Raw genomic sequence first — 25,559 nt, forward strand, 5'->3', positions numbered from 1 at the left:
TGCTGACCTTAAACGCGCACCTGTCTCCACTTCCCTCAGTATCCTAACTCAATATCTATCACACTATTTCCTTTGTTTTTATTGCCAGCTTATCCTCATTGCCATGTGCTCTTTTCTTATAAGTAAGTAAAGAGGTACCAACAGGTAATCATTCAACCACTTTCTGCCTTACATTAGAAATAGCAGGGAAAGTGTTATCGTCTAACAAAACTGTAAGGTGAGCCAGGAAGTAAACAATAAGTAACTTTTCCTCCTTATATAGTAGTTTCAAAGTTGATCCAATAGCACAAAACTTTCAACAAGGGAGGATGTCTCTCATGTCCACAGAGCACCCCACTAGCTTGTTTTCGGCACTATGTAACTTTAGCAGTTGTTTCCGGTTCTCTCACAAGAGGTTGGCCACAAAATCACTGTGATTGGCTGCTGATTTATTCTTGCACCCATTAGGTTGCTGGCGCCCCAGCCATAGACAGACAAGTTAGTTGAGGAAAGGCATGTGTGGTGTAAGAGCGTGAGATTTGCGTCATGACTCACTTACTTTCAGCTTCTGAACTTATTTTTCTTGTTATCTCCGGACAACAAAGCTAGTTTGGTCGGAGTAAATAAAACGCATCGATGCTTGTCCACATCGGGCTTCCGTAAACCACAGCATGGTAAAGCAGAATATGCTGTAAGGTTTGGTTACGTGATTAACATGTCAAACATGGTGACCTATAAGCATCATTTAATGACATAGCATTGTGTATCCACCCCTTTTAAAAATATATTTGTGTCACTTATATATACATTCATGCTGTTCTATGAATGTGCCATCATTACAATGTAGCATAGAAATGAGCTATTTAAATATTCATTATTTTCAGTTAAATTGAATTTGTTTTTCAGTGGTTGTATCAATTTAATCTTTTGCTGTTGTTGTTTTCTGCGATTCAAATGATGGGAGTTCTTCTTCTCAAGCTAAATGCAGTAGCGCCTTTCATCAAAGTGAAATATGGAACCGCAAACTATTTCCCCCTCCGGTGAATGCTGTAGTGATACTTTCTGCCCCACCTGCTGTCTCCGTCTGTCAGAAAAACATGCAGCAAAACATGTAGGAACACATGCAAACTCCTTCAACCTGACATGTACTTAGCTCGTTTGTTTGAACAATATTGTTGGTCTAAGGTCTGCGGTTTAGTCCTTTGTGATTTCTTTGCTTAAAACATTGATCCATGACTTCATGCCGTCATCAAACTTTTGCTTATTTCCTTGTGAAGTCATGATTACACATCAGATGAGTTAGAAACCCTCAATCATCTCATCAAGTTTCAGTGAGTCAACATTTGGGAGAGTGGGTTTCACTGCACTCTTTCACAGGCAAATTGCTCTCAGCTACTGCTGCCCACTCTGGCCCTGCAAGCCGCAACAAATCCCGGTAATCCTTCAGAAACACATGAAAGAGGCTGTTAGCTTGAGGACTGTTCCCCCCCGCTTTAAGGACTGTTGTTTAGGTCGAAGAGATTGACATTTTAAATGGTCACTTATGTTCACAGAGTTGTGTCAAATGTCAACCAGAGTAGTCATCCTGGAGTCCTAATAACATAATAACATGCATCTTTTCGTAAGATTGGTGAGTCTAAATAAGTACCTGAAGAAATGTTAAGAATTTACCACGATATTAAACATAATTGAAGTGTCATGACTTGACTACGGAAGCCCTAAGCGGACAAACATCCATACATTTTATTATACCCCTGTGATAACGAGCTGTTTTCTTGACATATTTGACTTATTTATGTTGTTTGAATTGCCCCCAGGGGACAAATAAAGTTTTTTTTTAATTGAATTAAATTGTTATCTCACGATGAGAATGCATCTTTTCATGTGGTGACAAGTTAATATCTGAAATCTAAAGAAAACGGCTGAAATGTTTTCATTAAGACAGAACTGAAAAACAGAGTAAGATCAACTGTATAGAAATGACTTAAAAAGGCTTCGTTTGCTGGATATAGAAGTTTATTTTATCTCTTAGTTTGGTAAACATTGATACAAAAACACAACATATGATGTGGACAACCAAATCCCATCTCCAGTGTAAATGATCATGCATTCAAAAATAAAATAGTTGATCATAACTTGCTCAACAACAAAAACTGCAAAAAGCCAGCTGAAACAGAGTCATCATGTGTGTTTGCATGTTTGTGATGCATGTCAGCGTTAGCTTTGAACTCTTGAGAAATATGAGGGCATGACAGCCCGGGGATATTTGAAGGTTAGGAGTAATCAAACACCAGTTCCTAGCTTATTTGGTAGTGTCTTAATGATAAACAGTCATCTTGCAGAGGAAAAAAAAATATTCCTCCATGCAAGAATCACATTTTTTGTCGTGTATGTGCACTATAGCGAGAACACAAAGATTAAAAGCTGTCTCACATCTCTTTTGTGGGTTAGGGTGCTTTTGTCATTGGTAATCTATAAACCCTTTGTGATATCTCATATCTCAAATATCTCTAATCTCAACACATGTTGAAAAGCCTCATTATGGCACACACAGAAAGTTTAAACTGAATTTCTCTGTCAACAGAACAATAACAGAAACTTAAATGACAAACAGGCTTAACTAAAAAACAATAACTGAAACCGTGTTATGTGTTTACAAAACCAACTATAATGAATTAAAATTGTAGAGAAAATGACCTTAGCTTCTATCTTTGATCCACTCATGCTGAGTCACATATAATCTATCATTATGATTAGTCTCAGGCATGTCATTATCTAGGTATTGCACAAGTTAAAACTTTTTCCCCCTTAAACAATATTTAACAGAGTATTTTAAAAAAGGTGCTTAAGATTCATGATACAGAGACTAAAAAACTAAAACGAAACAAAAACGAAACAAAAACGAAGCCTTTTCACAAACTAAAAACAAAACTAACCAACCAGCATTAAAAACTTGATTAAACTCAAATGAAACTGAAAACGAAAAGCCAAAAAATAATAAAACTAAAAAGTAATTTTGTAACCTTGCTCCCTGTAGTCCTGGGTGTGTTTCTAAAACAGGTCTGTAAACAGGTCAAACACAGCCCGTTACACAAGACTCCACAGAGTGAAGTTGATTTTTTTTTTTTTAGATGAATCCAAAACTTGTCAATACATGAAAAGGCGACATATAAACAGAACTAAGACATGCACAGAATAGGATCAAAACGTAGTCTTTACTCCCCATCACCACACAATGCTGAACAAACATTTGAATGTCCTCAGGTACCAACGTCTTTAAAGAGATCCAACATCCTATGACTCTGACAGGGGCTTATGGAAAAGTGTTTTGTCTGTATTTGGGTCCACATTTATAAAACCAAACTGGACTCCTAACACTTCCATAAATGACCCTACAGTTTCTTATACATACATAAACTACTGTCATAGGGTTTCACATTGACATCTCCACAGACACACTGACTGAGGACGACTTGTTACTGTAATGTAACAAACAATGGAAGTTTCACAGAAACCACCTAATGAGCACCTGATGTTTCTGTGCAGGCTTTAAAGAAAGTGTCTGATTGCAAGTCAGACATTTCCACCACACACAGAACCTCAGATGCATTACATAAACGGCTTGGAACGTCAAGAGAACAGATACACAGTTAACTATGGTCTCTGTCTCGGACAAACTGAAGCCTAAACCAACTCAGAACATTACTGTCGGGGTCCGGGAAGCCCTGCCGGGCGGACGTGCCACCAGGGTCAGAAAAACCTGGGCTGCATCGTCTGACTCCCCTGAGAAAGAGAGAGAACAATGAGTTAGTGATCGAAGTCTGTATGAAAAGTAGAAAGAGTGTCTTTAACGCTACAAATGAACAATATCTGAGTTTAAGTTATTGGAACTGTAAGTCAAGCTTGTTCCATTAGAACAGAAACAGATTCATCCCGTCCCTCTTATTTGAATCCGGGTTCAATGCTTACGGAGACTTCTCGATTAACCCTCAGGCATCAGTTTAATTTACGACCCTCTTTAGTCACTAAGGACAAAAATGGCCATGCCAAAAAAACTGCTATAAAAATAGAACACATTGATATTTTCTTCTACTTTTTTCTGCATACATCTCTTAAACAACTTCAGCCCTGCTCAAAACTACCAAACATTCAATCATTTTTAGGAATTTAACCCTTTAAATGCCAGTTTGATTACATGAGTCTGGCATTTAAAGGGTTAAATTCCTGATAATTATTCAATATTTGGTAGTAGAAAAAAATGTCCATAGTGATGCAAGAGGGTTAAAGTGAGATGCGTTTCTAGCCTCACTGGAACATTTTCATGCTGTTGACACATCAGTAAACACTCTTTGTGGAGCGATTACTGACAGAAATATAACTTTAGCCTGAAGGAGTGTCAGAGGAAAGACTTTCTGAGTGCGTTGACATTCTTGTTGACGTAAAAATCATCTTTTAAATTCCGACCTTTGCGACGGGATTATTGATTTCTCATGCTGTGGTGAAGATGAAAATGCCTGTCTTACTGTGCAGCCCTACATCAGAGTCACATGTGATATATTGAATGATACCTCTAAAATCAGGAAGGTAGGAAGGGACTTGTAGAAATTGATCAAGTTTACAACAGCTAATAGACGCTTCTGTGTGTCATGAGAGAGGAACATACAGATTTGCCCCTGAGCTGTGGAAGAGTCTTCAACATGTTTACCATGTTTCCAGGGAATAGCAAAGTCTGAAATAATAACAATACCTTTGAAACTATTTCTTTGTCATTGTTGGGCCGAGTTAGCAACACATTAATGATCAAACAAAGGTTTTGATTTCATAGGGTCTTTAAAGTCAGACTCAGCTTACACTAGCACGGCTTATGTCAACACATTTATCCTCTTATTTAAGCAAATATTAAATTCATCTGTGAGTTTATTTAAGGCTTGATGGAACTGCGTCTTTATGTTTTAATGGGCTGGTATTAGGAGAACAAACTCAGGGCTGGTACTGGGGGGGTAGTCTATTGGTTCAGTCCCACTTTAGGGGTTGGAAACGAGAAGATAACCCTCCTGTTGTGTAACAATGGTGTGGACTCTGGTCTGCTCTGTGTTCCACTGGAGGACACATTTCCGACCCTTTAGACAAAGTGCTAGCTGACTCGTGTTGACAGCCAGAACACCTAAAGATAGATGCATCAAAGCAAAGCAAAGGTGAGTGACATGACTCTGAAGTTAAACCTTTTGAGTCCACTCATCTTCATTTTGCAGAGCTGACGGCACAAATTGCTCCGTGTGACACTTGAAAAGCATACCAGCATTCTTTACAGTAGCCTAGTCTGTTCCAAAATGAGCACATAGGGAACAGGGAGGGTTTAGACCTACAGGTTCTTAAACACACCAGGAACATGTTTGTTTACTCAGATCTCAGTTAACATTGACTTGTGATGTGTTCAGGATCTTTAAGGTGTGGGATGAAGCCAACAAGCTAAACTGCAAACAAGGGACTTAACGTCTTTGACACTGTTTGAATGTCACCGGGCAGCGAGTGTTACTGCACAAAAACCTCATTTTGAAGCATTAACATGTTGTCATACCATGGTATGAAGGTAGCTGCCCATCTGCAGCAGACACTCCAGGGTCTCCATCATCTGCTCCTGGTGCAGCGTGTGCAGTGTGGAGTAGTTGGGAGATGAACTGGTTTCCAGCTCACACACTGCGGTTTTCAGAGCGACTGAAGCACACTGCAGGACACTCATCCCTGGAGACACACACAGACATGTCAAGGTTAAGTCAGGGTATCTAGTAGTACCTAAGAAAGTACATTTGCTGTGCAGACGGAAGATTAAGGATTACAAATGTATTTATAAGGACAGCTTGACCAAACTACGAGATGATGACTGATTCGAAAATTAACCAAACTGAATTAGACAACAGAGAAACAACCATACAAACAAACAGTACTACAGCTTTTTACCTAATTCTGGGGGATTTTTTTTCTCTCACAACAGACAGAAGCTGGAGGTCATTTAGTAGAGACACCCCGGTTTCCTTTAACGCTCTAAATATGCAAATCACTTTGTTGCTTTTAGAGAATTTTGCAAAGCTTGTTTTTTTTGTTAGTGTGAGGGGAGAGTACAGTTTTCTCTCCTTAAATATATTCCATTATTTATGCAGATAAAATGCTAATTTACCTCGAAAATGTAACTGAAAGCAAACTGCGATCTAAAGGAGACTCTTCTAGGTCAGCAGTGATATGAGGTTTCTGCCAGCAGAGCTCCTGTATTCAGTCATCTAATTTTTATACTTTGGCTTTCCTGCAGCCATTCTTTTCATTAAAATAACTCATTCTAATTCCTGCATTTGGCCTCTATAATTCTGTTCATTTAAGAGATTTGAAACATCACAGTACTCACTCGAGTTATCGGTGGCTTCAACGTCGACAAACACACCGTCCATCATTGTTTGTTTCAGAACCTTTAGAAAACAGAACAAACACAAGTTCACAAACATACTGCAACACGATTGAAGAAGCAACATCTGTTCCTCTCATCTGCACATTCAGCTTACACCAACACACAGAGAGCTTGGTAAACTCAAAAGGGGAGTCAATTCCCTTTTGGCCCCATAGTGCAAATCTGAACATTACAGCAGAAGTGTTTACAGCCAGGAACAAACAAACTGCTTTGGTTTTTATAGCTCATTTTGTAATTCATGATAACTGTGCAGGAGCCACATTTTTTCCACGTCTCATCTTTCAGATATCTGAGCGTTAAAGTTATGCATAACTAGGGTGGAGGTTGCTTTGATTGACAGGTAGGTGCTGCTAGCTGTACGTTGCTGGTGTTGAGAGAGTAAGTTTGTAGATTGAAATCATTAAAATGACAGGTGTCGGTGCTTGTTTCCACTGTATTGATGTAGCTTGTTTGCTTATTCAGTCTTTGAACTCCTTTCAGCGACCATAAATAGAAACTCATTCCGTGGGAAACAGGTTGGTTGGAAACATTTAAATACTAAAACGTTGCCAATGTGATGCCAATTTTGTGGTGTGCAGGCGTTGGCCTGCAATCTTTGAAAACAATGAATTACCCATCATTTGTTGAACAGGTCTTGTACTTTTGTTGCCGTGGTATCCACACAGGTATCAATATTGTTTTTACTAGAGTCCTATCAAGGTGTTTAAATCTGGTGTTGTGATGTTGTACGAGGACAGAAGACACAGGTAGGTGGGGAGTGGCAGTCTCTCCTCTCCAACACTTTAATGTCAATAACTGGAAACATTGTGAACTGTGCCACCTGAGTCTATACAACAACAACATACCCTGCTCTCTGCTATAATTTAAAGAACACATACATGAATGCTGTGTACCATTTTATAAACTCAACATCTCGTGAGGTTGCACACAATTTTAATTGAGTCACACCCGCTTCATTTGGCACGCTGAATAATGCTTTTGCAATGAATGGAATTCAAAAGCACACATACCTGCTGCCTTCAGACTCTCTGTCTGTGCTCTGACTTTACTCTCCAATGTGTGAACTGGATGAGCCATGATTCAACTACAGTCTATTAAAGTACTGGAACAAATAAGTCAAATAACCTTAAAAGACCCAGTGCTGACTTTGAGGCAGGAGATATTTGACATTTTCATTTAAAGGGAGTAAAACACATGTTGAAATGTTTCTATGAAGATCTGTAAAATATGAGATAAAGGGGAATAGGAGTCATTAACTATAATATCTGAAAAAGTAACAATATTGTGTCCTAAAGAAAGATACTAATTATTGCTCAGGTTTAGCTTAAAAAAGCACAAAAAGCTATATTAAAAAAACAAAGTAATTTTAGAAAAATAAACAACATATCTGTTTACGAAGCATGAATGACTTTTTTTTGCGCTTTTGATAAATGCTAATTTTTGTGAGTTTATTTTCTAATAGAACATGACAACGGAAAAAAATAATCAGAAAATGATGTTTCATCTTCTTGATTCCACTCTTTGTAGTTGATCTTGTTCTTTTGCATCACTTTCTCTCGAAGGCCATCGACCACACCTCTTTTTCTTGCATCGCAGCCTTTGGAGGAATCTAATCGTAGGTACGCTAGGTTGTTGAGTTCTCAGAGCGACGGCCCTATGTACAGAGGCTACAGTCCTCGCCACAGCATACCCAAGATGTGATTCATCTGCTATTCGCTGTATGTCACCCAACCCCCTCTCTTCCCTGTTTATCCCGTCTGTTATATGAAATAAAGCCAAAGGAAAATAGAATAAGAAACGTGTACGATAAGGTTAACTGCACAAAGTGGCCTATAAAAAGTTCAAAGGCAGATGGTGTAAAAAATGTGAAGAGCTGAATTAAAGTGCACTGCTCGATTAGCCTTTAACGTCCTCATACTGTGCTTCCACTCCACTGTGACACATGGAGAGCTGCAAAAACACACATGTGCCAAGAAACCCCGCTGTGCCCTCACTGCTTCAGCCTTTCTAAGAAAACAGAGTCTGTGTGTGTTTTGACTGCCGCTCGTTTCTCCTCAAACTCCAAAAAACATCTCAGACACGTCAAACATCTGCTGCATGTGCTCAAGCTGGGCTATAAAAGTGAACTCAGAAAATTTGGAAGCATAATAACAGGTTGCACAAGTTACTATTCAGCCTAACCTGTGAAAACTTGAACCACTACAAGTTCATGTCCTACAAAACGATGGAGCGTCAGAACCCTGATGAAGGTACAAAATGTTCTGTAATGATCCTCTTTGTTTGTCTCTGTATGAGTCACTCATCAGGCAATCATGAAACAAGGTGAAACACATGACGCTGGGGAAACTGTGCACATTCACATGACAGCGAATAACCACAACATGACACTCAGTGTGTTTACAAACCGGCTGTGGTGGGTTTTTTTCAGAGTGTATAATCCGGTTGGTTTGAACATTTAATTAGTAACTCCAACAAAGATAAACGCTTGCTGCCATGAGAACCAATAAACATGCACCTGAATAACCTGTTGGATCTAAGCAAACTCTATCTGTAGGAGCAGATACCTTGTGACAAATGGTTTTTATTTTGGATAATTTAGCTGCAGAAAAACAAAAAAAAAAGCAAAAGCAAACTGGTTGTACCGGACGCCTGCGTTTCCTGTCATGTATAACTTATATTTGTCTTTTGAAAATATTTGACATTCTCGTCACCATTCCTTTTTGACTGCACACAGCAGCTTGCCCCGCCTCCTTTTACTGTTGATTTGTTGTTTTTTACCTTCGTGCCTCTGCTTTTTAAAATGTTCTCCTTCACTGGTATGTTTTTTGTACAAACTGGAAAAATACCATGGCGTCCATTACACCTCATGTGACATGTAATGACAACTTAGAGAAACCCCTTTTTGTAGCTTTAGAGGAAGAAAAAAAATCATCTCTAACCTCCAGGACTCTGATGTAGCCTTTCTCAGCGCTGAGGTGGAGGCACGACTTCCCTGAGTTGTTGGTCACGTTGACGTTGGCCCCCAACCGGATCAGATCTGCCACCATCAGGTGGTGGTTGTGCTTGGCAGCGTGGAGCAGGGCAGTCTGCGAACAGTCAAGTTAACATCAATCAATGGGGTTGTCCAATAGTGAGGGATCATCAAAATTAAAAAAACACGACTTTGAAGACTCTGCAGAGTGAATTTGTTTTCTTAAATCTGCATCCTTCTGACACTTAGACACTTAATATTTCATGATATGTGTGACTGAACACATGCTGGAAACTAGTGGAGTTTCCAAATAAGATCGAAGAGATTAAAATCAACTGCTTAGAAGTTCAAATAAACCTACGATAACTGTTCAGTAGAAAACTTTGGCTTGCATTGATTTCAGGTGTAAACCTTTTTCCAGAAAGTTTCCCCGCCAATCACACTGAGACTTCAAACCATTGCACAAAATAAAACTTAATCGCACATATAATAAGATAAGATCAAAGAAGCAAACATTCATGGAATGGCAGACTGTGATTCTGAACTGCAGTGATTGGTCCCTCGTCTGTATTTGATCTACTTTATTTGAATATTATAATCACATGATAAGAATAACATTATCTTTAGTCTTCAATTAATCTAAAAAATAAACTATACAGAACGAGTGATCATGTCAGTATTATACATCAGCCGACAACATTCCTTTGAATCCCACAGGTAATAATCACAGAATCTGTAGATGAAATGAAAACTGAAAATGTGGATATTTACCATTCCTTCAGAGTCTTTGAGGTCCAGGCTGTTGAGTGTGGCCATCCTTTTGGCGATGGCGTATCCCAGCGCCCTCTTTCCAACACATGCAACTTTGTGGAGAGCTCTGGAGGAGCAAGAACAACCCGATGTTTTCAGACAATCTCATGAGAGGCTAACATGTCTACACCTGTGTGTTTTTTATGTGTATTTCACAAACTGAGAGTGGGACTTTGCTGTAAGAGGCCTGCAGGCTCTTAAGAAAACACATAAATAACGGGGTATTTAACAACATTAACGATTTCTGTTCTTTGCAAGAGTCCCATACAGCAATGACAGTGTTACAATACTGTGCTGCCTACTTGAGGAGACAGCTTGAGGCAGTTGAGAACATTTTATCATCCAAATTATTCCTACAAAACATGAATCAACATATGATTGAGACATATGATGAAACTGTTGGCTCTCCTGTTGCATTGTGGGTCATGTAGCTGCTTGGTAAGAAAAATGTGGGGAAACATTTATTTATTTTGCTGCGTCAGCTTTTTTTAAAATTACTTGTATAAAAACACTGAAGTTACTTATATCGAACCGTCCATTGTAATCTGTATGAAATTTGCAATCCTACATTTGTATAGTACTCTACAAAGTCAAAGTACATACAAATAATCACAAATCAAAGTTATTGAGACTCATGATCTCCATGCCAAAGTTGAAAAATTGCTCTGATTTGAAGCTAGAAGCAGCTAATGCATCCTCAAGCTGGCTGAAGGAGTGGAGTGGAGAGGTCTGTAAAGCTCCCTCTGGAGAAACTCTTTGAGGAGTAAATCAATAGAGCTTCTCTTCAATGGGGGGGTATTCAAACATACAGCGTGATTTTTGCACCAGACTTACGTCCTGCCCTGGTCGTCGGTGGACAGCAGCACAGAGTCAGCGATGTGTCTCAGCGCGCTCTCCTCTTTCTGCAGCTGGGTGAAGAAGAAAGCGGAGCTGTCCCGATTCTGGTTCAGGGAATCAAACCAGTCCTCCCCCTGTCCCCTGTCTCTCCCACTGTGACAGTAGCTGGTAGGCTGGAGGCCGGTGTGCATGAAGGCTGGAGGAGACAGGGCCTGCTGGTAGTCTACTGAGCAGGGAGAGTAGCTCATGTAGGACTGGGGGCTCGGGATCATTTCATCAGACTCGTCACTGTTATATCCAGCACCTTAGTGAGAACATTTAAAAATGTGAGGAGAGGTAATTTATCAAGCTTATCTTTTCATAGAGGTGGGAAGAAACACAGCACAAATACTTTGTAATGTACTGATTAGGAGTGCAATGGATCAGTTTATCTATTCAGATCACACCCCACGGTCTGGATGGCATATGATCCGCTGATGAAAAATATATCATCATGGTGTAAATGAGTCTAATGATTCTCAATACATCGGCTAGCAATTAAAGTCTTATAGACTGCAGTACAGTTTATTTTTTTCTAAATCGGGTTGACCTGTAATTGATCATCTATATAAATTATCTGTTTTTTTGGTTTTTTTTAATTTTTATTATATATACTTGTACTTTTTTAAATGTATTTATTCATGACCTTTATTTTCTTGAGATGTTTTTTTTTTGTCTTCAATCTGTTTTAAATGTCTGTTGCTTTCAATGCACATAATGTTCCTCTGCATAAAAATTCACAAGTGCAATTAATGTTACTATTATGCTTGCAGAAAATCTCAATAAAAAAATAAAATAAAATAAAATAAAATACATCGGCTAAATACAGGGAGACTAATCAGTCTTCATGAAAGTTCTTTCGGGAACATGTCGTAAAGTGTTGATATTTCATTGTATATGGGTACTTTGTTTTAAACGCTGCTTCTGCTTTTCTCTGTTTAATCTAAGTGTGTCTGCAGTTATCATGCAGGTATCAGCTGGTGTCTGTGTATAACACCAGTCAGAAACTTAACATTCATAAAGATACAGCCTGTTGTAGTCTGTCTCTATATAAATGTGGATGTGATCAGCTTGATTTACCGGTTGGAGACCACTCGGGGGACCCGGCAGAGAAGGGTGAGGACAGAGTCGTGGGAGTGGAGCAGTAGTTGTTTCCAGTCCTGAGGTCCTCTTCCAGAACCTCCACTATAATTGCCAACTCCTCCAGGCTCTTTGTGGGGCGTTTCCTCTGAAAGCCAAAGACAGCCGCAGCGTGCAGAGTTATTTGAAAGCTGCTCATAACTGACATGTGATTTACAGAGTTTTCCTGAAGCTACAAAGAGCTCGTTAAACCCTCTGAAAGGACCCAGGGTCATTTTTTGAGAAACTCACCTTGGCGGTTCGGCGTCCTGCACGTGTTTGGACTCGTTTCTTTTCTCCTGTGGTAGACAATGTCAAGTTTAAGTTTCAGAGTACTTAACAGCATGTTTGCACTCAATGTAGAAGCAGGCTGACTGCATGCTGGTGTGCTGCAGGTTTTTAATCCTTCATGACGCTTCTTAAGCAGCAAAGGTTCTGTTTCTGCACCGAATTCTGTCTGTCCAATTGGAACAAGATATTCAATATGAAGCTTTCACAATTAACGATTTTTTATTCAGCCTGGCGTAGTGTAAAATGATCTTTAATGGTTTTCAATAGTGCTGGCTCTCCTCAGGAGATTAAAACATTTCAAACTGACTACTTCCTTAGTACTTACATTACATTTTTTAAATTCCCACATCTTACTTTACCAGGTTAAGGAAAATGGTCTGCTAGTGAGCTTAGGTTAGCAGCAGCTTAGCTTGTAGCTCTGAAGCCTTATCAATGAGTAATCAAGAAAAATCTGATTTTTAACTCAAAACTGCTAAATCCAGTGTTTTTACTGGTTTTGATAGCATGTTTTATGTTTTTTTTTGTAAAGGAGAAGACTCTTGTGGATAATTCTGACTCAGGTAAAAAACGTTTTATTTTTTGAACAGTGAAGGAATCCTAACCTTTAAACAAGCTAAACATCATGCTTGCAGCAGGTGGGCAGGAAGCCCCTCCTGACGTCCTACGACTGCAAAAAGACAATGGTGAAACTCTGGTTCTTCAAACTCACCAGCTTGTTCACTGTTTCTACTGGTTTTAATTAATTGTTCTTTTAGTTTTGAAGAGGAAGATGGCTCAGTGGAAAAACCAGCTCACAGTTCAAATCTTTAGGAATGATGACACTGCAGGGTCATTATGAGACCGATTTTGTAAAGTTTACAGCCGTTTCTGCTCAAGTTCCTGCATTACTCATTGAACAATGACGCAGCTGAATAGAGGAAATGCAGTTATTTGTTGTTTATTCAAAGAAAATCTGATTTGATTTAAATTGGTTGACTTTAAGGGTAGGAGCCCTTACATGAACTTTGCTCAGTATCTTTAAAAGAAGGAAAAAAAACCTCTACATCACACCACAGCCAAATGACCAACTTGAATGAATCTGGTTGATACTGACCTAGGACTGATTTGCCGTTCATCTCCTGTACCGAAACAAAAAACACAGTTGCATAAGTGTGACGTGTCCTCACTATGTTGTATGTTTTTCAGACAAACATAAATGTGTTCCAAAAAGCTAAAGACATTAGAAAGCTCCTCAAGGTCTTGTGTTAGGGCTTAGTTCATCTCTTGTTTGCACCTAAACAGCTCATTTAAGTCAGTCTTATCAAATAATTACAAAACACATCCTTATTCTTCTTCTGTGGTGCAGAACTTGAGCTTTTTGACAATAACAAAAGTAAAAAAAAAAAAATTCAACTGTTACCTGAAAATCTTGAGGATCAACGCCTTGGGCGAGGCGGATGTTTCTTAGAAGATCCCTTACTGGCATTTTAACACGGACTCCCAGGTAGACCTTTTCACCATCATAAATAGAACATCTGGAACCTGTGGAGGAACAAAGGACCATGAGCCTTTAGGGCAGAATTCAGATTCACAATCACACAACTCTCTGTGTCCCAGAAGGGCTATTAACATCCCACCAAGTTAGAATAATACAAAGAGGACAAATTTGGAGACTAATAGCGATTTCTAGGATTTGTGTTGCTAGAGCTTATGATAGCTGGCGTCAATATGGCATTAAATAAATAAAAACCTTAATCTGCACTGCAGGAGCAACATACATTTTATGATGAAAATTAATTATTATTTGTTGAGAGTAGGAGGCTACTGTAGCATACTTAGTCATATCAAATAGAGCTGGGTATTGTTCACAACATCACAATTCAATTCCATTTCAATTCTTAGGGTCACGATCCATGTCGATTCGATATTGATCAATATGCTTCGATATCGATTTAATAACACGTAGGATGACAGAAATACCCAGATAACTCATCACAGTAACCTCTGATATTTGTTAAATAATTATGTGTGCATTGTTTGTGTAGGTTTACAACAAACTGACTCAAAAATGTATTTTATCGTTGCATTATTTTTTAATAAACAAATAATAAATTCACAGCACCCACAGTGCCCCCAGTGGAGAAGGGCATCATTACAACGAAGGAAAAAAAAAACGATCTCATTATTTCCCTGAATGATATTGAATTGGGAAAACAACAATTGCAATGCATTGATTAATCAATATTTTTAACCAACCCTACTATCAAGTTTTATGAGGTAGCCTTATTTTCATTCATTTTTGTCATACAACTAGGCTATCTCCTTACATTAAAAACATATATTCAGTTTTTAAGGAACATCTAACTTACAAATACAACAGCTTTTTAACATATTACAACTTCTTAAAGACTTTTTTCAACTTCTCCAGTTTGATAATTAGTGGCGCTGTTGAGTTTTTAATAATTCCGTTGACGTTACGCTTGAGGCGTTTATGTCACCTTAATATTATCTGAATTTAGAGATGACAACGTTATTAACACTGCACTCACCACATTTTATAAACGCTATATAGGCCTAAGTAGGCTATATATTTTTTACCTAACCATTTTAAAATGCAGTTTTACCTTTTAGCCTTAAAATTGAGTTTTATTAACTAAGCATATCTTTAACTTTAGTTTACTTTAGCTAGTACATTAGCTTTATCCTGCGTTTTGTACGTCATTAAAGTTGCACTCTTCCTCTCCTTAGAGGCTTGTTAAAAACTTCTTCACTTACTGGCAATGCGTTTGAACAGCATTTTCTTAAGGAATAAACAAGCTAACACTGCCTCGGTAAAGTCGTTATCAGAACAAGTCGTCCTACCTTGTTTACTACCGCCTTCATCCTGGAGAGTCGAACCCGGAACAGGTGTGTGTGTCTCGGCGAAGCCTGGCGCGGTTTCACCCGGCAGAGGTGAGAGCCCAGCAGCCCCGAGGTCTGTTGTTTCTTCTCCTCTTTCCCTCTGGTCTCTTCGTCTGAACCGTCCTCTCATTGTGTACACCGAAAGTAACTGTGAAAGACAACGTGTTAAAATGATTTAAAGAGAGTTTAGCCCTCCAATATGAAAGTGAAAAACGAAATAATACTGACCTAATGTCTACAGCTGGGTGTGAACTAGTCTGCCTTCAGCACCTGTCTGGTTCTCCAGGTGATCACTGACAGCTCTGTCTGTGTGTTATATTATATTTGAGTAATGTGACACTGACTGTACCAAAGATGAGCACGTCCACGCCTTTTGCTCCAGGTGTTTTCAGTCAACGCCCACACTGAAGAACAAGACAGTCATGCAGAAGTATGCAGTGTTTGTGAACGCTTCAGTTCCTATTATATGATCCATCTTCAGTACCTTGAAGACATACCCTGTGCCAAAGTGTGGCTCGAAGCCACATTTTGTATTGCCCCCCTCCCACCGGCCGGCACAAGACACAAAACATTGATAATTTGCCCCCTACATAGTTATCAATTAACAATACAAGCTATTTCAATACAGCCTATAGCTTATGTATACATTTTATGAAATCTCCTGAAATAAATAAATAAACACATTCATATTATTTACAGTTATTTCATAAATAGATTTGTTTTACGTCCTGATGCAGCTGGCAAAGTATAGCCTAATATTTTGGATTGCCATGTTCCAAATAATTTGCTAAAATGTATAACAATGTATTTAGTATTTTATGTTTTTAAATATTAACTCCACTTAGACTTCAAAATCTACTTTGTTTTTGTTTTACCCCCCCCCCCCCCCCCAAAAAAAAAATAGTGGTCACCTTGCTCTATTTCTCTCTCTGTCCCCACACATATCTCCTCTTACACAAACCACCCTGCATCACCTCTATCTCTTTTTCTTCCACACTGTGAAGGCCTTTAGAGTGAATGTTCTGATATACTATAGACCTAAGCAGTTTGTTTCATTAAATGCCCTTTACAACACGACTAGAGTTTTAATTTGTTTTCACCGCGACATGTTAGAGGTTTATCAAAACTATCAAAACCAACTTGGCGACTTTACAGAATAACCACGGACAAATGCATTATGCAGAATGGCATAAGCTGCGATTCAACTGGACCTGTCCAAAAAGCATCTTATTTACAGGAGGGAAATAAAAGGAGCACTTTCCTGTGGGTGGCTGTGGTACAGCGGGGTGTCTTTCAACCAGCTCTAGCACTCCTGCAGCCACATGTCTGATGTGTCCTTGGGCAAGACATTTAACCACAAGTTGCTCCCGCTGCTTCGTTGGCGGCATATGAATGTGTATGAATGGGATTAGTTAATACTGAGTACCACTAAACATAGCAGCCTCTACCATCAGTGTGTGAATGTGTGTGTGAATACTGTAGGTGTGACCTGTGGTGTAAAAGTGCTTTGAGAAGTCAGAAGACTAGAAAAGTCCTTTTACCATTGACCATTTCAGCAGCGTGCGTCTGTCACAGTGAACAGAGGGATTTAGAATAGATTGATCATGATGTCTCTCTGAAAAAAACTGATCAAGTAGGATGAATATAGCCTTGTTGACCATTTATAGCCTACCTGGTGACACACAGGTAAAGTTTATGCCCATTATCACCTTAGGAATGCTTCTCATGTTGCAGACGCAGCGCTTGTTCTGCGTGTAGAGAGGAGCCGACACGCGGTGGTATGCCCCAATTTCAGTTAATTGGACCTTCCTCAGGTTGACCTAATATGCCAAATAGGCTGTTTATGCCACAAGTAGGGCACTTCAATCAGTCATTTAGCTGACATGAACTTTTTCTCTCCTCTAAATTGTATTTAGAAAGTACAGTTTCAATAAGCCTAGAGAGAACAGGGTGAAGATGCTAGCGGATAAACATAATACAATTACAAATCCAGAGAATATGCAGATTTAAATAAATATATTAAAGGAGGGACATACTGTAGAGTAGTGTCATAATAGCCCTTTTGTTTTGGAAGGAAATAGTGGTTTTAATGTGTTTGGTTTCATACAAAGAAATGAGGGTTTAGGGTTATTACATTTTGATTTATAGGCTTTGACATTTTGCTGAGAAAACAACAAGATTAATACTATACTGTTCTTTGATATTACGCATATTAACGCATTCTAGACATTTAAATTAAAATCAGGATCAATATTATCAAACATGATTCTGCTGCAGTCCTTCCAAAGCTTTTTGGTATGGTCACAGAGCCTGGTTATGAAAAAGTGGTACTGAGATGACATCACAGTTTACACTGAGGTCATTTTTAGATTTAACAAGATAATGACTTGCTGGATAGTATCTGTGAAGGACTCTAAAGGATACTTCTCTTACTTTGTTTTTTCAAAATATACTTGTAGGGTGGAGTCCATGTGTTCTCCATCTTAGGTCTTTTACAAGGTTGGTAACTAACAGCATCACTTTGCTTGTGTAATAACTCACAGTTTGTGGATGAAACTAGACAGAATTTATCAGTTGCATGCATTTCAACCAAAACAGTTTGAGCGATTAGTCTTGAAGCCTGGTTTTCGATATTTCGACGGAGACTTGTGGGTTGGAAGTTTTATCTGAGTAACACCAAGTGGCAATCAAAAAAGTGAGTTATGTAAGGCCTAAAGCCAGTTTTCAGTGTCATAATGATAATAACAATAATAACATTTATTTATGAAGCACTTATCAAAACCAACGTCACAAAGTGCTTTACAGAAAAAAGAAAAATCCCAACAGTCGAATACACGACAATAAAATCCTATTAAAAAAGCATGAAAAATAAAACAACAGTGTAGCAATCATCCAATGAACAAAGAAAAGAGAAACAATGGAGACAAAGATTGGCTAAAGTTTACAGTAAAACAAATAAAACATCATGGATGAAACTAGGATTATAAGAAGGCCTTATGATAAAAATGTGTTTTTAAAAGTGATTTAAAAGAAGATATTCATGAGGCTGACTCTCTCATAACCTGGTCAAATAGCTATGCTTAACTTGCACCTCCTTTTTGTTACACAGGCCATAGAAAAGAGCTTTGCAGTTACAGCACAAACTTTCTCTGTTGGTACTTGTCATTCAGTTAACGTTGCAGGATCTCTGAAGTAATGTGATGTTCTCACACATTGGCTCTGCATGTGCTTTGATGTACCCAAACCTGTAGCCTGCTATAAGGAGAAACAGGTGATTAGGCATCACATCCCTGTGTTTAAGACTCAAAAGGGAGAACAGTGCAAATGACAAAGTCCAGCATGTATTTCCCCCGAGGCTGCAACAAGCACTCTACTTACCAGAGAAGAAAAGTGAAGAGCAACAACACTCAGATTAAAGGTACGAGACAAGAAGAGTGCCTTCATAGTCATGGCCCCTGAGATGTGAAGGGGTGTTAGATTGTTGTATCAACCCCAGCAGATATTTTAGATTATCCAGTCTCACAGATCAGGCAACTGTCAGCTAGCAGAAAACAATGCTAATAGATTCCCCCGTGATATGGTTGATTTTTCTCATGAGGAGCTTGTTGAGACCTAGAGTATTGAGCCAGTGTCCGCCCGTTCTTCTAGTTGCTTGAGAGGCCTGGGATGTGCCTGTTTTTTAGCGTAGTCAAGAAGCAGAGGATTTTCTGGCACAACTTCACCAACTACCAAGGTGCATGAAGAGTGAAAGGCTTGAAGAGGTCAAATAGCTCAAACAAAACTGTGTGTGTGTGTGTGTGTGTGTGTGTGTGTGTGTGTGTGTGTGTGTGTGTCATTGCTTTTTTTGGTTATGAAAAAAAAATCCCATGGAGTTGTCTGAAAATGGATTTAGGAGCTTATTGATTGAAACACACTTAAACAGATAAGTTTCTGAAGGATGTCTGAAGAAAGACACCTTATCCATCAGGCTCCGATTTGATGATGCCTTTTATCATCAGACATCTCCATCTATCCACAACCTGTCAGGGGTATGTTAACATAGGAACTGTTGATTTTAGGAGGAACGGATAGGCCATCACCTTTATGTAATACAAAGCTTCACTGGCATCTCGCCAAAGTGAGAGGGATAGGTCATTTCACATGTCATGTATTCATGATTGAACAGTGACAGAGAAGTCTTTAAGACAGCTGGTTGGAGTGAAGGCAGAAGAGGAAGTTCTTCCCTACATTAAAACACTTTTATTTGACTCTTTGGTGGCAGCAGAAACAAGTTTAAAAACAACATCAACGTTTCATTTTTGAAGAAGTAGTGGTGAACAAATGTAAGTTTCTTCAGCACTGTATTCATTCCCCATCAATCCTTGAGCAGCATTCCTACTTAATGCTGTTACCTAACGTAAAAACACTAAACTATTCAAGCACCTACTGAACCTTTAAAAAAACCTCTGATCAATACGTTAATACCAGCAATAAGTATCGCAAAATACCTTTAATGTCTTTAGCCAAAAATATTCTGCATATTTGAGCCCAACGCAATGTAATGTTATAAAACAATCTGTCAGGCCACAAAACAAGTGAAAAGGTGGTCTGAAAAATGAAAAAGTATGAATTGATTTATTAGTCATGACCTTTAGTGGACCACCTGCAGTTCCTTCAAGGCACACCAGAGGGCCCTGGCACCCACACTTTTTCTTTCACACTCACTGCCTTGGGGGGAAATAACCTCCACTGTTGCTCCTAAATGCTCTCAACTAACTTGTTGCTGTCATAGGTTGCATAAAAAGAAGGAACATCCAGTTAAGAGAGTCAAGTCACTGCAGAAGTTCGTTAAAGCTGCATCCTTTTTACAATCGCCCGCAGGGGACGTCTACTCTCCTTAAAAAAGAAGTTTGTTAGTACGTATAATATGAGAAACTTACAGAAAAATACATTGTTTAATACAACTTGTCAATGTCAAATCAGGAACAAAATGTTTCTTAAGCCTCCATAATTATTTGAACTCTGGACTTTTATTCTAGAGCCTTTGTTTGTATTTTTAATTAACGTGTTGATAATATTCATAACCGTTCAAATCTGTAACACTGAAATGTTGCGTGGTGCTCTAGCTTCTGCGGTCTTTATTTATAGATTATATAAACAGGATTATGCGAACAAGGATGTTCTTAGAGAGGTCTGTTTTTATTTGTTTAAGATGATGCTCACACACCCTTATGTACTATGGAGGCATTAGTGGTTGCTCTAGTTGTTTGTCCTGTTCACAAGAGCTGCAGAGAGATCACTTATTAAAAAGGATTAAATGTGCTTCTTTGTTTGTTGAGTAGACAAAACAACAAAACCTTTTTCATGTCTATCACCGATCTATGATTAGACACATTTATATTATAATTCCTTGGCATTGTAAAGAATGCAGGCATGGAGGTATATTTTTAATCTTGTGAGAACACTTTCTTTGAATGTCTTTCTGTTTTCATTGAGTCATTTTTCTTTAAGAGTTTGTCTCTCCTAGTTGGAAGCTCTACAATGTTTTACTGCAGGTTTCCAGCATTGCAGATTGTATAAATGTAAGGTTTCAGATCAATTATTGTCAAGTGAGTTTACATTGAGGGACTCTGTATCTTGTCGTACATTTGTGTATTTCAGTGTTTAGGTTTCCATGTTTTAATTTCTCCTCTCTATAGTGTTGTTTGTTTCCCTTGTGTGTTTTTGTCTTAATGTTTCATAGTTTAGTCTTTAGTGTTTCCTGTTTTTATTTTGTAAAGTTTCTCTGTTCTTGTGTGTATTGTTAAATTCTTGAGTTCTCTGTCTTTAGTGATTTGTGTTTTAGATTGTAGTTGTTGTCCTCAGTATTTCTCATCCTGTATTTTCTCTCTGTGTGTTTCCCTTTAGTTTGATTGCCCTCATTGTCTTCACCTGTGTCGTTAGTCTCACCTGTGTCTGATTACCCCTGTGTGTTCCTTCCCTCCTATTTGTCATTTCATTCTGTCACGTTAGGAAAAACAGGAAACTGGACCCAATTGCAGTATAACCAAAAAATATTTATTTAAAGGCGCTATGTAGATTTGGTAATGACATTTGAAAGTTGGAGAAGTTAAACAATTCTATTTTCAGAACTAATTACACAAACTTTGCCAAAAAGGGAAAACAACGAGGAACCACAGAGAACAACTGACATGGGGAAACTGTAACAATGAAAAAGGGAAGGGAAACAAGCAACACTATAGACAGGAGAAATTAAAACAAGGAGACCTAAACTCTGAAATACACAAAAATACAAAACTAAAAAAGACCAAATCATGACAGTATCATCTGGCAGACAGTACAAAGTATAAATGTTAGGATTCTGATTAATCATTCAGTCAGTTTGCATTGAGGGACTCTGTATCATCTGACGAGCTCATATCATCTTGCAGACAGTACAAAGCCCTACAGTTCAAACTGGACTGTTTTAAAAACTCATTTTTGTCCACCTTTTTTATTTTAAACCCTGGCTGTTTACATGTTAAGTTCTGCTGTCAGAATGGGCATTATAATATGCGACCTGATTTGGACCCCTTTGCTTCGACACTCAGCCTCAAGTGGACACTGGAGGAACTGCAGTTTACTGTATTTCTGCATTGGCTTCATTTCTCAACATAGAGGTTATCCCTTGGTTATGAAATGATGGATGGATGGACAGGTTGAAGGAGGGGCAATGTTCTTGCCATGGCCTCATTTTCTAACTATCTATTGTCTTTATAGTTTCTGATCTATAAAAGCATTTCTTTGCCGACCTGAGTTTGACATCAGAGGACAAGGGGCCGCCTGTGTATTTGATGATTACGTAAAAAACATGCCTGCAATAATTTACAGACTGACCTGAAAATAGTTTGAAATGTTTTGTAATTACTTTTAAAATTTGGCCTTAATCCTCTTCCATAATTATACTTTAATAGCCCTACTTCGATAGTCTTCCAGTAATAGACTTTAAAGCTCCTCCTATTTAAGCTCGAACTGACCCAAAAACATGCAACAAATAGGTCACCTGTAACTTTCTTTCTTTCTTTCTTTCTCTCTCTCTCTCTTTCTTTCTTTCTTTTCTTATCAGTTCCTTTCCTTCATCATCACTTCCTCCACTCTCTTAGTCTCCCATTACACTCCCCATTTCCCCCTGTTTCTTTATTTCTCTTGTCCTTGTCTCCTGTACAATTGGCATAAAAAAAGAACAACCAACAGCTTTAAAAGATCTGTTAATAATCTCTTTGTAGTTAATTAGGCAATACACTTAAATTTAAATCAATCTCTAAGCTGCTCATCGTTCGCTGATCTTTTGAGACCCCTCACCCTGCATTAAAACGCCCCCCCCCCCCCCCTCATTGGCTGCCTGAACCAAACTTTCAGCCTCACTTGCATCATCTTCATTTGGAGAGATGTTAGGCCTTTTGCAGCAGTTTGTTACGAGCCCTCTGGCGCCATCTAGAGCATTAAGATATACCAACAAGATCATTGTTTGTGTGACTTGTAGTTGTGAGTATTTTCCACCGGGTGGCAGTAGTGTATAAGAATGAAGCCCAACTTCACAGCTGGGAATGGTCTCTGCTAGAGTTCCCTCCTAGATTCATTGGGTTGCTAAGACTTTTGCAAGTTGTGCTTGTATTGTACGTTTATTCTGCATCTGTTTGTGTTAATTTGTCTCTTCCTTACTTTATAATCCAACAAAGAGCTTCTCATTGGTGTACAAGGTTAGAAAGAGGTTTATATTTAAAGGAGCCTCAGCAAACGTCTCCACCACACTGGCACACATACACACAAAAAATGACTTTTAGCCAAACAGATGCCATTCCATGCCTTAATTGTAAAACAGGAACATTGTGTGCACCATTGTGGGCTTAAATAACAGGATCTAACCTCGAGGAAAGTGTGTGTGTGTGTGGAGAGTTAAGTCAGGGTTCACTTTGTTTCCTACTGTAGAAACTGTACATGCCCTCACTTGTGCAGAGGTGCAGTCAGGGTTCATTAAATGAGTTTCTGTGTAGCTGATGAATACTTGCGATGCTTCTGAGTCACACACTGTGGTAAAAAAAAGAGCTGAGAGAGCTCTTTTTATAAAGGGATCATGGTATCCCAAAAATAATAAGAAAAAAAACAAGTGTTTAGTTGCTTTAAATATTAACCAGGAAATGTCCTCTAAAAAAATACATCACAGCAATACAAAGTTCCAAAGTTCAGGCTGGAATACACAAACAGTTTCTTTTTATATTTTAATTTTCTTCCCAAATTTAGGAATTTGGTTTCTAATTAATGGTTGTTTGTGTTAGGTCTGTAATAAAATGAAGAATAATTAAGATGTACACAGATCTGAAAAAGAGGATCGGTTATTAAACTATAAACTATGAGTCACTCTTACATTAAAAACTTCAATGATTTTGTGCACATCTCGTTTCAACAAGACGTATTTAAGATCTGTCGTTCATTATTTGTTAAATTCAATCCCTGTCCTCCCTCACCTGATGTGACCCGACCGGTAAATCATCTACGTTTTTTTTTCCAAAATTCCCCCCAATTCTTTTTTTTTCTTCTCTTTTATAATTGTTCATGTAAGTGGTTACGTGCTCTGAGGAAAGCTGATGTTTAACTAAGATAAACTGTAAAAGCACCTGGCACAGTTACCCGCGGCTCTACTTAGAAACTAAAAAGGGAAGTTCCACAACTTCCTGGTTATAAGGGCTGCAACCCTGAAGGAAGTCTGCAGGATATTTTTTTGCAGGATAGCTAATTTTGATTTAAATACTATTCTTTGTATGTTAATCTAAATCCTTTAGGTGTTGTGTTTAATTAACTGTAAATTAAGTTTTGCTAAAAGGCTTAAGTCAGACATTGATGTTGTTCCTGATCCTGCAGCCTGTTGTGAATTTAGTCACCTCTGCAGGACTGACTCTATGTGACAACAGGACAATGTCTAATGATGAGGGAGTTATTCATATCTTTAACACATAAGTAAGACTGTCAACAATACAGAGAAATTCTCAGTTACAAGTTAAAGTCCTGCATTCAAAACAACAATTAAAAATAGAGTATTGTTCCTCAGGAGAAGCCTTAAAGTCTTAGTATCTGCTCTTAAAGAACCGAAATATAACCACATTGATTCATGGAAAAGTAGAACAAAAGAAATGCTTAAACAAGAGCATCATACACATTTGCCTGTACTTCAATATATAAAGCTTTTATGTCAAATTATAAATCATTCATATGTAATAAAGTGCTCATTATACTGTCATTTAAACACAGTGTGTAATTGTATAATTATGGGGCGGCTGTAGCTCAGTGGGTGGTTGTCTCTCAGAAGAAAGGTCTGGGGTTCGATGCCACTGAACCCCAAATAGCTCCCACTGTTAAGTCTGCACGGTGTGAACGCGTATGATAGGCATCACCTATTACTGAAGGGCACTTTGTATCTTCTGCCTTCAGTGTGTGAATGTGACATTCATGAAGTGTAGAAACACTTTGAGTTGACATTCACCATTTCTACCTTAGGCTAAAACACAACACACATGCAGAATAAACAGCACGTTTCATTGATTTCATTATAACCTGGATTACAAGTGTAGCTGACAAAGAAGCCTGATGTTATGGAGTGAGGAAAATGTCATTTTTACACGGTTTATTTATTGACCTTTGAATAAACTATGCAGGATGTGTGTGCCTCGCACCCCCTGAAATCTTTGGCTCACCCCCTAGAGGGGACCCGGATCTCAGGTTGGGAACCAAAGCAATAAATGTGATATAAATGTTATAAATATTATTTTATTGATGCTCTAAGAAGCGATCACATGATCATAGTATTTCAATCATTTAAAAACAAAAAGGTAATGCCGCAGGAAGCCATCATGATACATCCTGCATGAAGTAAGCATGAAGCAGTAGTCAAACATGATTATCACCCTGTAGTGGAAAATGTTCTTTTGATTTGATGAATTTAAGAATCTTGTTTTAGTTAATTCGCCATCACAATGCACTGCTTTTTGTCGTCCTGCATGTAAACTCACAACAGGAAAGAAAACACTGAATGGAAGTCCATGAATGATTGAAGAACCTTTGATCAAAAGTTAGCCATCACTTTTTTTTAAAGATCTCACTCTACACACCTCATGTCTTTCTGTGTGAAGTTAATATTTAGATTTCAAAATCTACAGAAAGCTG

At 38.4% G+C, this 25,559-nt stretch overlaps 1 protein-coding gene across 1 annotated transcript; it reads right to left on the reverse strand.

The window, feature by feature from the left end:
- Positions 1-1,983: 1,983 nt before the first annotated feature.
- Positions 1,984-15,761, reverse strand: zgc:113279 (uncharacterized protein LOC553749 homolog). Its single transcript, XM_020644856.3, has 12 exons — positions 15,612-15,761; positions 15,345-15,531; positions 13,903-14,024; positions 13,597-13,621; positions 12,465-12,511; positions 12,174-12,321; positions 11,052-11,358; positions 10,179-10,284; positions 9,376-9,522; positions 6,377-6,437; positions 5,558-5,721; positions 1,984-3,762 (listed from the first exon to the last, which is right to left on the reverse strand). Exons 2-12 carry the CDS (start codon positions 15,511-15,513, stop codon positions 3,730-3,732), a joined length of 1,329 nt encoding a protein of 442 aa, XP_020500512.3. The 5' UTR covers positions 15,514-15,531; positions 15,612-15,761; the 3' UTR covers positions 1,984-3,729.
- Between the last annotated feature and the right edge of the window lie 9,798 nt (positions 15,762-25,559).

This window comes from Labrus bergylta, chromosome 11, assembly GCF_963930695.1.
Source record: "Labrus bergylta chromosome 11, fLabBer1.1, whole genome shotgun sequence".
Lineage (NCBI taxonomy): Eukaryota > Metazoa > Chordata > Actinopteri > Labriformes > Labridae > Labrus > Labrus bergylta.